Genomic DNA, 16,273 nt, shown 5'->3' on the forward strand with positions numbered 1-16,273 from the left:
GCCGCAGAGGGAGGGGGGTCCAGTACCTGGTGGACTGGGAGGGATATGGCCCGGAGGAGCGCTCTTGGATCCCCTCCCGCTTCGTCGTGGACCGCTCCCTCATCAGGGACTTTCACGCGGCTCACCCTGATGCGCCTGGGCCGTCCAGAGCCGGCCGTTGAGGGGGAGGTACTGTCATGATCCTGGATTCCAGCCAGGGCTGGCCGTGGCCGTCTAATCGGAAGGGTCACACCTGCGGCTCATGACCTCCGATTAGATCCAGTACATATAGGACCCAGGGGACGACAGAGACTCTGCTAGATCGTTGCCTCTCATGCCTCGTTCCCGCACTACCGTACTCCTGACGTCTACCTCCCGTGTACCGACCAACGCCTGTCTCCCGACCTACCCCGTAAGCCTGCCGTTACTGGTCTTGCTGCTTGTTTGGACTGACTCCCTGGTAACCAACATTGGAACGAATAAAAGCTTATTCCGCACTGCTTACCTCTCACCTGAGTCGTGCATTTGGGTCCACCCCCGAGTCTCGTCCGTGACAATTTACAATAAACAATGTGCCCATAACAATTCTGAAGTCTGTGTGCATTGAGGGCCCTTGTTTTTAATTTGTTGATAGCTGGTGTCTATTTAGAGTGTGCAGTATGTATGCAGTGAACAAGAGCAGAGAAGATGAAAGCGCCCAAGGGTTCACAGCCAGTGGCGTAATGTGTGTGCTCGTATTCAAGCATCTAAGGTAAGCAAGTCAAAGGGCACACTCAGCAGTGAAACCCAGCCTTAGAGCAAGTTGGGAAGGATTGGAACGATGACAGTTAAAGACCATCCAGCAGACGCACCCAAATGACATCGGCAATGACGGCTTGTCACTAGCAATCCGTATCCTAATGCAATGTAGGGAGAGAGAGTGAAGATGGCCATGGCGCTATTGATGTGGCACCTCACAGCCTCGCTTTGGCTCTTAAAGGTGAGCACTGCATCATATTTGTAGCACCGTATGGCATTGTAGATTAAAAAAGGCAGGATGTTGTAAAGCATGCATTAGCAGTATGCAAACTTCAAATTGGATTTTTCCCGAGACCCTTTCCCAGTGTCCCAGACACTGACACCATAACGTTTTTGCTGAAACTTAGTAGATTATATATCAATCCCTTTGCCCTGTTAAATGCATATCACACTCAGAAATTGTGTCTGCTAGATCTTGATCAAATATTTTCATAGCATAGAACTATTTTTATTTTATTATTTGTTTAATGTTCTGCTGAAGAGTTTGTCAGTTGTTCAGTTCATTAATTAGGTTATACAAAATAGTATAGCAGCTGCACATTGAAAATGTTTTTCCTTCGGAAGTGTTCAGAAATCATTATTTGGGGGAATAACCCTGATTTGCTATCACAGCCTCCATGCGTCTGGGCAATCTCTTTCCCGGTCTTTCACATTGCTGCTGGGTGATCTCATGTCATTACTGGCGCAAAAATGCAAGCAGCTGAGTTTTGTATGATACAGTTGCTTGCTCTTGATCACATTAGAGAGGTTTTCAACGGGTTCAGGTCTGAAGATTGGGCTGGCCATGACACAGTCTTGATCTGGAGATCCTTCATCTACACCTTGAGCAATATAGCTCTACCACTGTGTAATTTAAAATAAAAGACAAAGTCATCTTCTCTGAAGAGTTTAATTTTTAGCTTTGCCCAACACCTGGTCTTGTAATGATTAGATGAAAATCCAGAGAAGCCTAAAAGCCCCAATGTCTCGCACCCACTGTGAAATTTGATGGAGGATATGTGATGACCTCGGGATTCTTCAACTGGGGTCAAGCATATTCATCCTTGCAAAAGATGCATTAATCAAGCCATATACAAGCTTGTCCTAGAAGAAAGGTTCATTTTACTATGACAATGTCCCGCAACTTTGAGAACTGGTTTATCCAGCAGGACAATGCTGAATGGCTCACAGATAGGTCAGTCAAGGTGTCGCTGAAGGAGCACCAGATAAAGACCTTGTTTAGGCTAGCCAATGTTTGGACATTAAGCCCGTTGAAAAACTCTGAAATGTGTTCAAGAGGAAAACAGTTAGTGACAAGCCGTCAAGCAAAGTTGGGCTTCTTGAATTAATGATATCAACTCACAGGTTCTTACAGCTGTTTAGACAGTATAAAAGCATTCCACTGTGCCAGTCATCAGTAGCACTGCCTTGCTTACATCCCACATTCTTTCATGTCCTGCTTTTTTCTGTCCTCTCTCATCTTGTTCTCTTGGTTAGTTATTGCCCCCCATACACAAATTATTTGTCTTTTGTAGCATTACTTGCGCTCAAATATTTTAGACAAAATATTCTTCTGTTGTACTTCGCACCCTTATTGCCATTGGCTTTTTTTGTAACTGTCCCCTGAAACCATTTTCTGTCTGGTTGCATTCTCAATAAACAGAGCATAATAATGGTAATAGTAATAGTAATTTACAACTGCTAACCTTTTTTTTGGTTGGTTTTTTCCGATATTTGCGGTCTGAAAACGGTATTTACCACTTTTTGTTTTCAACTTCTGCAAATAGATTCTCTAGATGACAAAATTTCTATTTGGACGTTGGGAGCGATGTTGTCAGTAATTCATAAAACAAAAAAATCTTTTTCACCCAAAATATATTCATTTAAATAGCAAAACACAGATGAGCTGATAATTTTGCAGTGATCTTTTTTATTTTTTCCAGAGCTCTACATTGGTAGAGTTGAGCCTCAACATTAAAACACCGTAAATGTTGTGTACTATATCAACCTTATGTAACATGTGCATCAAAAGTTCTCAACATTGATGATCTCAGCAAATTTCCTGTCTGCAGCTTAGTGGGTTCATAAAGGGTTAACTCCCTAAGTGTTGTGCATTAGCTTCGTCATCTTAGTGATTCTTATGATGTAGGGTTCCAGTGATGACAGTGATGAGAAAAGTGAAAATGATCGTAGAACTGGAATTGCAAGGCATTGCGCCATACCATTGGCATCGAGGCCCAAAATAACTTTTGTCTTCGAGTAGTTTTTCTCATTCTTGACCACTTTTGAGGAGCACCTTTCTAATTTTCTATCCTTCCATTCTCTGAGCCGCTTATCCTCACAAGTGTCACAGGAGTGCTGGAGCCTATCTCAGCTATTTTTGGGCAGGAGACAGGGTACACCGTGGACTGGTTCCTTTCTAATTTGAGGGGCAGTTTTTTGCTGGTTTTTCTCACAGCGGACCTGAAGCAAGGGTTTTTCATTAAACAATAAAAATGTGATAATATAAAAAGGTAGTTGAATGTAGGGCTGCAGCTATTTCATATTTTAATATTTGCGTTATCATCATCAAATGTTTTTAATTATCAACTATTCAGATCAATTATATTTTTGCTTGGATAATGATCAATTATGAAAACAAAAGGCACAATAAGGGGAAAATTGACACTCTTTATTTCTTAATCCACATTGTGCATATCAGCAAACTGTGTTTTCTTGTCTAGAAAAAAAAATCACTGGGGCAAATTCAAACACAAATATAGATACAGTACATTTGTGTTTAAACTTAGAATCTTTTGTATCAAAAACTAGGGCATTTTTAAAATGAAAGGCATAAACACCCTTTGTGCCATACCACTTCAGCAGTTATCATTTCAGCAATACAGTCGGTTAATGGCTTTGTGCATTTATGAGCTCAGACCATCTCACTAGGAGGAAGACTAACATTCTTTATGCTACTTGAAGCTTTGTAAGTGTTCAAACTGAAATGAATGCACCTAAAGAGGAAACAATAGAGTACTTCCTTCATTTGACTTAAAAAAAAAAAAAACTCTCCTCTGTTTGGGTACATAACCCGTTTTACTCTTAAGTCTTCTCCGATCACTTTTGCGTGTTTTTTTTCATCCACGTCCTAGCCCGCCACAGGCCTAGCAGTGTATTTGTAAGGCACATAACATAAACCTCACTGATTTGCCTTAACTGAATTTACCTCGCTTGCTGTGTAGCTTAATACTCGGCAACTTTAGTGGACTGTGTTACAATTATAAATCTTGGTGCGCACTTTACATTTTGAGTCTGAAATGCCTGTATGGAGTTTGCATGTTCTCCATGTTCCTCTGTGTGAGTGTGAATGCTTGTTTATTTCTCTGTGCCCTGCAATTGCCTAGCAAGCAATTCAAGGCATAGCTCACCTCATGCCTGAAAATAGCTGGGATAGGCTCCAGCACTCCCGCAACCCTTGTGAGGACAAGAGGCTCAGAAAATGCATGGATGGATGCTATTGCATTTTTCCCTTTTTTTTTCATGCTTTTTGCCTATTCATCATTGCCATCTTCCCGCTTTGTCAACGAAAGTACTTCGCTTTTGCCTCTTACTTCCTTCACGTAGATGACATAAACGCCTTATGCCTTTTTAACGCCCAGTGAAGCTTTTTTGAGACAGTCACCATGGTTCAGTTATCAGTTTTCTCTGAGCTGTCCATGTTATGAATTGCATCTTGAAGCAAGACGTTCAAATTTTGATGCAATTATGACAATCACAATTTGAACCTCCCATTTTTTTTTAGCAATGTGTCCATGCGCAGCTCTGCATAAATGAATTGATAAGAAGTAGTCTGTAGCTTGCCGATGAAGTTTGAGTACCGTTTACATTATTACTTACTCTACTGGGACATAAGCGTTTCCACACTCTTTTGTCTTGTCTTTGCTGTTTTGGAATGTAAAATTGTAATTCAAAGCGGAAAATGTCTAGGTCTTGAGCAGCTGCATGCCATCCGACACGCCCGCCAACCGCACTGGTCAATGGTAATGCAAACCCACGCATGCCTTGTTTATCCATCCATCCATTTTACAAGCCGATTATCCTCACAAGGGTCGCGGTAGTGCTGGAGTCTATCCCAGCTATAATTGGGCAGGAGGCGCGGTGCACCCTGAACTGGTTGCCAGCATATTGCAGGACACATAGAGACAAACAGCCCTCCGCACCCGCAATCACACCAAAGGGCAATTTAGAGTCTCCAATGAATGCATGTTTTTGGGATGTGGGAGGAACCCGGAGTGCTCAGGGAAAACACACACAGGCATGGAGAGAACGGGCAAACTCCACAGAAGCGGAACCAGGATTTGAACCCCGGTCCTTGGAACTGTGAGGCAGACGGTCTCACCATTCGTTCCAAAGTGCTGCCCGTCTTGTTTATTCAAATAAAAAAATGTGGCCAAATGTTTTAAATTAAATATATATTATTACAGACTATTTAGCTTGTCAATAAAAATAATTAAATTAAGTTGACCTACAATTGTAAGAAACAGCTCAATGTATGTCATGGGGTATATTTTAAATAATGCAATCAAACTCACATGGGTGTTAAAAAATAAACCCAACACACAGCCTGTGAATCAGTATGAGTGCAGTTAAACAAGCAGCTAAACAAATGAAGTCTGTGTTGTCTGGCCGCAGTGTTCCAAAGTGACATGACAGTTTTCATATTTTTTAAGTAAGTGGTATATTTGAATGCCAACACTATACATAATTTCACATGAGCAATTCAAGTAAAATTGACTCAATATTGGTTGCAGATGTTCTTTGCCAAGAAGCAAAAGACACAAATGGTTTGGTGTGCATGGATGTAAGATTTGAGTCTTTCTGACTGTGCATAAACAGAACGCTCAAGTGGGGTTTTATTCAATAAACATGGTTGGGCTGTAATGACTTACACATTTCTTCTGGCTGGAAATCCAAGACGCTGTGTTAAGAGCTGGTACTCCATGTCTTTTCCTGACTTGGCTTGGTTGTTGCTTCGCAAGAAATTGCATATGAAAGTGTGGCTAAATATACTGTAAGGGTCCCTGTTTTTATTAGGTTTAAAATTTCCTCTCTCTTTGGCATGTAATGGATCCCAGCCTAAATACATTGTGGCCTTTAAATGAATATTCAGTCTAAATGTCCTAAGACAAAGAAGGCCAGTGAGCAAAGATATCTGTATGTAATATATTGTGTGACTGTTTGTAAGGCACAGCACGGTGCAACAGCTGTCGCTTGTTGGCCTCATTGTTCTGAGCACCGCGTTCAAATCCCAGCAGTGTGGACTTTCCATGTTCTCCTCATGCCTTAGAGAGTTTCATCACTGCAACAACCTTTAAAGGTTCCCTTCCATCTAAATCCAATTGTTTCTCCTATTTTACACGTAACATAGGTCTAAGGTGAGTTATGAGGTCAGTTAGTTATGAGTTTTCACTCGCAAATTTTGAGGCAAATCTGCATTATTTTGACCCTGCTGCCTCGATCAGGCGATAGAATTTTAGCCCCGATTTCGGCCTGATGAGCTGTACCTGCCAATTTCCCAGATCATTCCCGACATAGTGTATTGGGAATGGTAAAAAAAACTTCTTGGAGCACGACATAATCCACAATAAAATATTTGGCCTTCTGATAGTCCTGCGACACCAAAATAAAAAGTATATCATGTTTCATTTTTGGGCTATCTTCCATGTAGTGTGACTTATCAATAACAGCTCCCCAAAAGCGCACCTTGACTTCGACTAAAAGGATTGTGTATTGTGACAGGCACATGAGTTGGTTTGGTCTGGTTTGAGTTTGATACTGTACAGTATCTATGTAGTTTGTCCATCGGCCTACTCTCTGAATTGCATATGCTCACTAGGACTGCTGGACTGCTGGTGCCTATCCCAGATGACTTGAAGCAGAAAGCAAGGTACACCCTGAACTGGTGTACATACAAACAGACAATGTATTCACACCTACGGGCAATTTAGAGTAATCGGTTACCTTACCATGTATGTTTTTGGAATGTTGCCAGAGACTGGGTACGCGGAGAAAACCCAGGCCAGCACAGAGATAAAATACAATATTCACACTGGAAGACTGGATTTGAACTCGGTAACTCATAATTGTGTTGAAAATGTGCAAACCAGTGAACTACAATGTCACCCTGTGGTGTGTCCATTGAATGTAATAGCCACCAATCCATTTGCAATCTACAGTATTTGAAATTGCTGAAGGTGTGATGTTGGCTTCTCAATATTCAAGTACCTGCCCACTTTGTGGGCGCTACATGCCCACTCCTCTTGGGAAAAATTAATGGGAGACAACTCATTGCATCCTGTGCAAAGCTTTACATCACCTGCCAAACTCAGACAAGTTGAGGAATAAATGGCTTCAATTTATTTGGAGAAATTCCAAAGCATATTTGAAGTATAACTGTGCTGTGTTCGGGCCATTTCGTGGAAGATGACTTCATCAGCGTAAACTTTCAAATACAGTATAAAAATGATTCATGTGTTTTGGTTTACTTACTATTTTATTAGTACTTTACTTGATTTATAATATATCAGGTAACAGTGGATTAAATAGCAAAACCTGCTGTCATTGTCTCCAAAATGTGCTCATACGATGAACATTAAACACCACTTACGTTGAAGTAATTGATTGCGAGCGCAAAACAAGCCTCTCATATTGTCCTCTTTTATTTTCACCCATGTGCCCTGTGAGTCCCCAACTGTCTTTCTTGTGAGGTTGCTATTTACACTTAGGCACTGAAATATCTCCAGCGGACAATCAGAGTGAAGCTGTTTTCCATATTTAAATTGGGAAGATCAGCAATCTAATAAGTGCAAAGCTTATTTATATCAAATATTCATGACATTTGGCTATCTCAGACGGCAGGCAAGAAGACAGAGAATAGTTTAAAAAAATTAACCAATCGATGAGAAATCAGCTTTTCATCAAAACTATTGACAATGTAAATATGTATACTGAACAAAAATATAAACACAACACTTTTGTTTATTCCTCCCATTTTTTATGAGCTGGACTCCCAAGATCTAAAACAAATTATACATATTTAGAAGGTAATTTCCCTCAAATATTGTTCCAAAATCTGTGTATCTGTGAGTATTTTTCCTTTGTCACTATAATCCATCCCACCTCAAAACTGTAGCATATCAAAATGCTGATCAGCATGATTATTTCACAGGTGTGCTATAGGCTGCCCACAATAAAAGGTCACTCTAAAATGTGCAGCTTTATGACACATCTTAATGCCACATATGTTGCAAGTACTAAGGGAGCGTGTAATTGGCATTCTGACTGGAGGAATGTCCACCAGAGATGTTGCGCATGAATTGAATGATCATTTCGCTACCATAAGCCGTCACCAAGGGCGTGACAGACAGATTGGCAGTCCATCCAACCAGCCTCACAAGAGCAGACCATGTGTAACCATATCAGCCCAGGACGTCCACATCCAGTATGTTCACCTCCAAGATCCTCTAACACCTGCCACTCAGACATCAGCTGCAACAATTGGTTTGTATAACCCAAGAATTTCTGCACTAACTGTCAGAAACGTTCTAAGGGAAGTTCATCTACATTTTCGTCATCCTCATCAGGGTCTCAGCCTGACTGCAGTTCGTTGTGGTAACCTACCTGAGTGGGCTCATGCTCACATTTAATGGTGTCTGGCACTTTGGAGAGATGTTCTCACGGATGAATCCAAGTTTTCTTTGTTCAGCGCAGATGGCAGATAGTGTGTGTCATATTATATGGGTGAGTCATTATGTATTGTCAATGTTGTTGATCCAGTGGCCTATGGTGAGGGTGGGTTTATGATAAAGGCAGACAGACGTACGTTATGGGCAATGAACAGAAATGCATTTTATTAATTGCATTTTGAATGCACAGAGATACCATGACAAGATTCCGAAGCCCATTGTTATGCAATTCATTCAAGACCATCACCTCACGTTGCAGCATGATAATGCGCAGTGCGGTGTTGCAAGGATCTGTACACAATTACTGAAAGATGAAAAACTCCCAGGTCTTGCATGGCTATAGCATACGCCCCGGACATGTCACTAATTGACCATGTTTGGGATGCTCTGCATCGACGTGCATGATATATACAGTTCCTGCTAATAGCCAGCAACTTTGCACACTCATTGAAGAGGAGTGGACCAACATTCAATACGCCACAATCAACAACCTGATGAACTTATGCAACAGAAATATGTCACACCGAGAACCCAAAACAATGCAAAACTGCACATTTCAGAATGGCATTTTATTGCAGGCAACCTAAAGCACGCGTTTGCAATAATTATGCTGTCTATTCGACATCTTGATATCCCAGACCTGGGAGGTGGGATGGATGATCTTGACAACGGATAAATGCTCACTGACACAGATTTAGACAGATTTGTCAACAATATTTCAGGGAAATGGGCTTTTGTGTATGTAGAAAAAGTTTTAGATCTTGGAATTCAAAGTTTGAAGAATACGAGCAAAAAAAAAGTGTTGCATTTTTATTTTTGTTTAATGGAGTAAATAGCAGCTGATACTGCCGTGTTCAGTGTCAATTAGTAGTAGAGCGGGCCGGGCTGTAGCACGTTTGCTTCAGAGACAACTGCCAGAACTGAAATCATGCAAGCCCTAATGTCCCTTGGACTCTTGAGGGAATATAGTGTGGGTGAACCTCTATGAAAATCTTTGGAAATCTGAGAAACTACGAGAGGATGCTAAGGAGCAGCTGTTTTCAATTAAGCCCAAATCCTTATTCGCTGAACTCCCTTATGTGCAAAACCATGTTGCTTTGATCTGTACCAGCCAGCAGAAAAGGTACATGGCTTGGACAATTAGAGGAAGCAAAATAATGCCTCCACAAGTGTGATCACCTTACCAGGGAAGAGCTTCGGCACAGGGGGGACTACAGGAAACGATAACTGTCACCTGATATTAATTTTCCAATTATTTTCCCTTTTCAGTTAGTTGATAAAAAAAAATCAGAGCTTCTTTGGATACATTACTGTGGAACTAAACCTCTGAAGTTTTTATGGACACTGAGGATCAAGTCAGCATACATCAGATGGACATCTGCACAACCACAGAAGATAGCCTTGTCATCCTGGACTTCTGCAGCTGCTCTCTATGAAGACCAACATGACAATTAGAGCAGCACCACTAACACAAGCAGTATCGGCAGCCATGAAATTAATTTGACTTCATGAGTGCAGACCCACTAAGCTTGGGATGCCCACAGATATGGCAGGAGGCGGGAAGTAGGGATGCAGGCTTTTGAGTGACGTCAGATGCTGTGCTGTGAAGAGGGTACTGACACGCTGAATATGGCCCCGGTTGTTACGCTGGGACGTGTGCCAAAGGAAGGGAAAATGGGTCACTGGCTTTAGGGGAACTCAGTCAACACATAGTCAGTGCTTTAATGCCATGCAAGCAATGGCACATCGAGCGAGAGGGCCTGAGGTCACTGGGCAGACTGTAAATTATGTGGCGACACACAGTGAATGTGGAAATGCGATATGATAGAGACTCTACCATCACGTTAGTGTCTGCTGCCTGAAACGCTTATGGTATTAAGTTACATAGGCTATATTTGTCTCTTGGCTGAAACTTAACGCACTTGATGTGCCTTTGCAATATTTTGTCAGTAATATTACTTATCATTTAGCAATGAAAGCCATTGTTTTGTAGTTTGCTAGTTGCAATACTTCAATTCTTTTAATTAGAATATGAGAGGGAGGTGGCACGGTGAATGACTGGTGCGCACATCTGCCTCACAGTTCTGAGGATATGGGTTTCAAATCCTGGATCTACCTGTGTGGAGTTTGCACGTTCTCCCCATGCCTGCCTGGGTTTTCTCCGGCCAGTCCACTTTCCTCCCACATCCCAAAAATGTGTGGCAGGATAATTCCCATAATTTTAAAGGAAAGTGTCAATTGCTGTCTGTTTATGTCTGCTCAGCAATTGGCTGGTGACCAGTTCAGGGTGTACCCCTCTCACTTTAAGACAGCTGGGTTGGGTCCCAGTACCCCCATGACCTCTGTTAGTATAAGCGGTAAAGAAGATGGATGGATGGATGGATGGATGGATGGATGGATGGATGGATGGATGGATGGATGGATGGATGGATGGATGATGGATGGATGGATGGATGGATGGATGGATGGATGGATGGATGGATGGATGGGATGGATGGATGGATGGATGGATGGATGGATGGAGAGAGAATCATTGTCTTGGTGTTGAACATTTAATGTATTAAGAAAAGTATAACTAACTTAAAGTTACATTACACATACTTGAAGTACAAATGGAAGAAAATTCATTCATCCATTCATTCATTTTCCAAACAGCTTATTCTCAGTAGTAGTTTTTATATACAGTATTAGTTCATATCTCAAAATACACTTAGCAGCTCTTGGAAGGATTACAGTTTTGTTTTTTTGGGGTTTTTTTTTTTGGTGTTTGTTTCTTGTTTTTATCAAGAAATTATTTACAGCTCGCAACAAGAACACCATCCAATTAAATGTGGTTGTTTTCTTATCCGCATATGTTTGACATCATGACTTCTTTATTGACTTTATTTTATTCATAATGGCTACACTTACATAACATCATCAGCCAGCAGTCACGTGTCAAAATTATCCACCCATTTTTCAAAACAGATAAGAACCTTTATTTGCTTTAATGTAGTGGTCTTTAAAGAGAAGAAATGGAATTGGTTAGGTAATAAAATACAATAAAAAAAACCTCTTGGCTTGGCCTTTCTTTGTATCTTAGTTATTATTATTTTTCACTATTTTACAATATTATTTGTTGAGAAAAACTGTTATGAAATTGCTTATAACCTGCAATCTTCTTGTGCATGGAATAAGTTTACAAACTTTGGAGTTGGCTGAGTTTTGCAAAAAGAGGTTCACTTTCTATATTCACAACTGTGCAAATAAGTAAGTAAGTAAGTTAATAAATAAATAAATAGATAGATAAATAAATAAATAAACGGGTAAATGGCGGTATTAAGTCCGGGTAGGACTGCAAGGTAACCATAGGGTGGTAAGTGTTGTGTCTGACAGCAGCAAGCACTTTGATCAGAGCGCCCCGTCTGAAGATCGTTTCCACATCTGCACAGGGAGAACGAGCTGTAAACTGCCAAGAAGCATTTTAATGACAGTTGGATTATAAAATGAAAGCAGGCTCCAGATGGCAGGCGCTGCAGCGGCTGCGGTTCTGGGGGAGGCTGTTTAAACTGCTTTTTATTGCTAAAATACAGGGTAAAAAATTGCACAGGCCTTATTAGGCATCCCACTGTGATGTTGCTCTGCTTGCCAAGCTGTTCACCATGGCCACCTTCCAAGCATGCCTCTATAAATTTTTAGCTGCATCTTTAAATCTTAAGCATTCGTGCCTGTTAACTTCACTCCAGCTTCATCAAACGTCCACACTAGGGTTGTCCTTAGAAAGGTTAAGACCAGATGGACGGAAGTGTTTCCCGTCCAACTCAAAACAGAATGTAGACCTCAAATAACTTAATATGTGTATCATGGTATTAGCTTTGCTCTCAAAGTGAGGCGGACCTTATTAACAAAAGACTGGAGTTATTTTCCATCTGTGCGGCATACAAGCAGCACAAGGAAAGGCCATGTGGGTAGTGGCACTTTATAACTCGCTCTAATAATCACCAGAAAGGAGTCTCCGTTGTACTTCGTGTGAACTCACTACCAAGTTGAAGGCTTACATCATTTAATAGAAATCTGGTGTTAATTGGAGAGTCCCCACAGGAAAATCCCTGCTAAGATTGGGGTAAAGAATCTCAGGGCTTTATAAACGTTACATATGAATCTTACTACAATAAAAATACTTCAAAGAGCTCATACTATTTTATAAACATGGAAGCAATTGTCCTAACACTGAACTAGCCTCATAGGCCTCTTGCTCTCTTGGGAGGGTTGGGTGGTGGTAGTTATGGTTGCAGACTGCCTGGGTGCCTGGGCATGCGTAGAATCCTCCAGACTTTGTGCTCAGAGGATGGGTACCCAGGCTTGTCTCTTTTACAGACTATTGTGTAACAGTGAGGGTAATTATACTGTATAGTCTGTTACTCTGCTGTTTTGTTTTTCCTGGAGATTGTTCAAACCCCTTTGTTACACAGAAAAACAGTTCCAGGATAAAAAAAGCATATCGACCCACCATGCGGCACAACCAAGAAGCTGAACGGGACAGGTTTAAAAAGCAATGCCTTTCTTGGCAATATTTTGGGAAGGACACATGTTAACAAGCTATTTTTACCTACGGCTAAATTGATCTCATCTTCTTGGTGAACACAAATTCAGTGTGTTTGAGGTGTGACGTGTTGGAGTTGCTAAGGAGAAAGTGCATAATCTTCAATAACATCGATCAGTAAAAGCCATCCTAAGGCTATCAAAATGCACATGTCACATGTCTGCAGTTTCTGCACTTCGCGGCTGAGAGGTGTTGTTCGGCTTGCTCTCTCTGGTAATTTAAAATCCATTTAAACTGATAGCGTGTCGGCTTAAACACCGTTGTGATGGCCTAACCCAAAGCGAACAGTTATTTTCTTCTTTCAGAAAACGGGCAAGGCCAATTTAGATTCCATAACTAGCACTTCCAAGCCGAGCAGCCGCGGCCCAATTCCACCTTCACGCCTCCTGGCGGCATCAAACGCAATTACTGTCGACGTCACATCAAATTACAAGTGTTGGTTTGTTTGTTTGGCTCATTATGTGATGTGAAAACTGCCATCTCCTGCGTAAGAAATATCCCCTCCCACTTACTCTCCTCATGCAGCACTCAGAGGCAGACGGCAGACTAATGGACTCATTTATAATGGTGTTTGACAAAATTTGGAGTTGTTGGTCATGTTATAATTTGACAGACAGTCGCTGCATTGCTTGGGACCTTGACGTTTCCACAACAAGTTTCCCCCTCCAACGTTTCCTCCCCTCTGCCGTAGTTTGTTTCATTTCTTCCCTCCATCGAGAATAGTCAAAAAGAAAGGTGACAGGAGACATGCTTTTGGCACATTGTGCCACTCAAGGCTACTGGTGCTGTCATTTCTTTTTTCTTTCTCACAGCCCCCCCACACCCGACACCCCCTCCCCTCTTTCTCTCTTTGCCTCCACATGGATCCCATAGGATAGAATACAGAACATATCTCAGAGCATTCAGATGCGTTTGAAGTGCAGGACAGATGGGAGGGGCTCTTGGGACTGTAAAAAATGAATCAAGACGAGTAATAGGAGAGATGTTTTGAATCCTCGCTCCCATAAGTTATTTATCAAGGGCCCTTAGTGGTGAAGGAAGACTTCAGAGTGCTGCCTTAATGTAGCGTCTGATGACTGGTAGGGGGCTGTTCCAGGAAGTACTGCTCTAAAACAGGAGGGGAACATTAGCAAGAAATTCTCGTAGGGCCCAAGCAAAGGAAAGGAACAACACACAGGACCTCTCTTTCCCAGTGTGCAGCACAAGATACAAAAGTGAGCTAGGTGTACAACAAAATGACATGAAGACATACCCACCCACCCAGCGGCAAGCAATATCGCACAATGCACAGAGCAAGACATTGTATCTTACAATTCCCAGTGGGAAATACACATTTGTAGAGACTTGGCTCTTCAAATAGATTTTATGATAAACATAACAAAGCAGGAACAAATTAGAGAGGGTACAATTCATACTTACCAGTTCATTTGAGGGAATATGAAAAGTGTTTTCAGTATTTGCCAGGTAATTCTCTCATGCACGGTCACTTGTCTGTTTGTGGTTGTCACATTGTAAAAATATCGCAAAGAAAATTTTAAAATACCGCCAGGATATTTTTTTTAAATTGATGGAGTTTGTGTAACGGTTCAAAATGCTACTCTTGGTTTTCCTCAAAAGTAAAAATATTATAAATATTCTTCTTATATTCTTATGTTTAATTTACAATTGTCCTAATAGTTGGTGTGTATGGATTTATGTTAAGGCATTCAGAAATAATAAAAAAAAAAAAATGTTGCAACCACAAGTAATTTTTCACTCTCACAATAATATGTGGTTTGTCATCTCAAAGTGATGCCCCCTTTAATGCATCCATGTGAAATCATCATTTGTTTTACAAGAAGTTTGGTGATATCAATAATTAATGGCCTTTTGTATGGACTTTGAGGTACTACACAGACGCCATCATGAACTGCAGTAATGGCTCAAGTCGACCGGGGACATGTCTGATCACAGGAGACTAATGGCCTCTGAACTGATCACTGAGGCTCATAAAGACTAGCTAATGACACGGCTGCTTCGTTTGTGCTAATTGCTCTCCATGGGACCCCGTTGTAGTCTGTGGGTCCTGAGCACCTGGTACGGTCACAGTCCCTGGCTAAAGCCTCAAAAAGCTGTATTCTGGTGCATTTACACATTGTTCGGATAAAGATTTTTTTCACTACGTTTCTTGATTGTGATTTAGGCATGCAGTTAAATTAAATGAGAAAGAGCATGCAAACACTCAAACGTTGAAGAAAGAAGAAAACTGTGTCTTTTAGCAATGCTTCTGCAGCCAAAAGAATATCCATTACCAAATTAAGATCAAGATCATAAAAAGATCGGAGAAAGGAGAGACACCGACGAATATCGATAAAGAGATGGGCTTCAGTTGGTCAACCGTGGTGACAATTATTAAAGACAAAGCCCGTATTTTAGCGCATATGAAGGCCTCCGTCCCCTATGTGCTACAGTGATCACAAAACAATGTCTTTTGGTACTTGTCGCGATGTAGAGCCTACTTAGGTTATGGATTGAGGACCAGATTCCTTTGCAGTAGCTAAGTACAGCCTCCGCTTTTTCTCCATCCATCTCTAGGCAGTAATGGTAAGTACAGCATCTTATTTATTTATTTCAATTTGTTCGTATAAGTATTTTGACATAAATTCTGACTTTAATGGTGAAATCCGAGTTACAACGAAATTCGAGTTCTTATACATTACCAGTATAGGAACGGAAGTCATTTGTAACCTGAGGACTCCCTGTAGTCCGACACTACGTCAGCACTCTGTCGCAGCTACATCTATAAAGGTACTGATTGTGATTCCAGAAAGGTCTGCAACAGAAGGCACCGCCCACCAAGTTGCTGAAATATAAAAAGTCAGAACAGAGAGATGACAACTGTACATATACTTCCATGCTGAGTTACAGTGGAAGAGATTTCTCTGACATGGAATACGCTTGGTGAATAATCAACATTAACATTGCTGTTCTATGTAAAAAATTGTTAAGGCCTTTGTCCTTATAAATGATGCGAGCTGAAAGTTGAGACGTGTTCTGGTCAAATCACATCGTATTGCGTGTGAATTTCTTCATGTACCATATATGAATTTCTTCAAGTACCATATATGTGTAAAGGTGTGCACATTTTTTTCTATGGCTCCGGCTTGAAGATACATTTTGAAGCAGGGGCGATTTTGAAGCACTGAGGCATGATGTGGCATTACAATGG

The 16,273-nt window shown here is 41.2% G+C and overlaps 1 protein-coding gene across 2 annotated transcripts in view; it reads left to right on the forward strand.

The window, feature by feature from the left end:
• Positions 1-16,273, forward strand: part of fbrsl1 (fibrosin-like 1) — a 440,559-nt gene that overhangs the window by 317,543 nt on the left and 106,743 nt on the right. The window contains exon 1 of one of the 2 annotated variants that reach the window (XM_061816689.1): positions 15,631-15,648. The exons of the other annotated variant lie outside the window; for it this stretch is intronic. Coding sequence (XP_061672673.1) covers positions 15,646-15,648 — 3 coding nt within the window. The 5' untranslated portion in view covers positions 15,631-15,645. Of the gene's footprint in view, positions 1-15,630; positions 15,649-16,273 lie in introns of those variants that run through there. 2 annotated transcript variants of the gene reach the window in all.

The sequence above is a fragment of the Syngnathoides biaculeatus genome, chromosome 4, assembly GCF_019802595.1.
Source record: "Syngnathoides biaculeatus isolate LvHL_M chromosome 4, ASM1980259v1, whole genome shotgun sequence".
Taxonomy (NCBI): domain Eukaryota; kingdom Metazoa; phylum Chordata; class Actinopteri; order Syngnathiformes; family Syngnathidae; genus Syngnathoides; species Syngnathoides biaculeatus.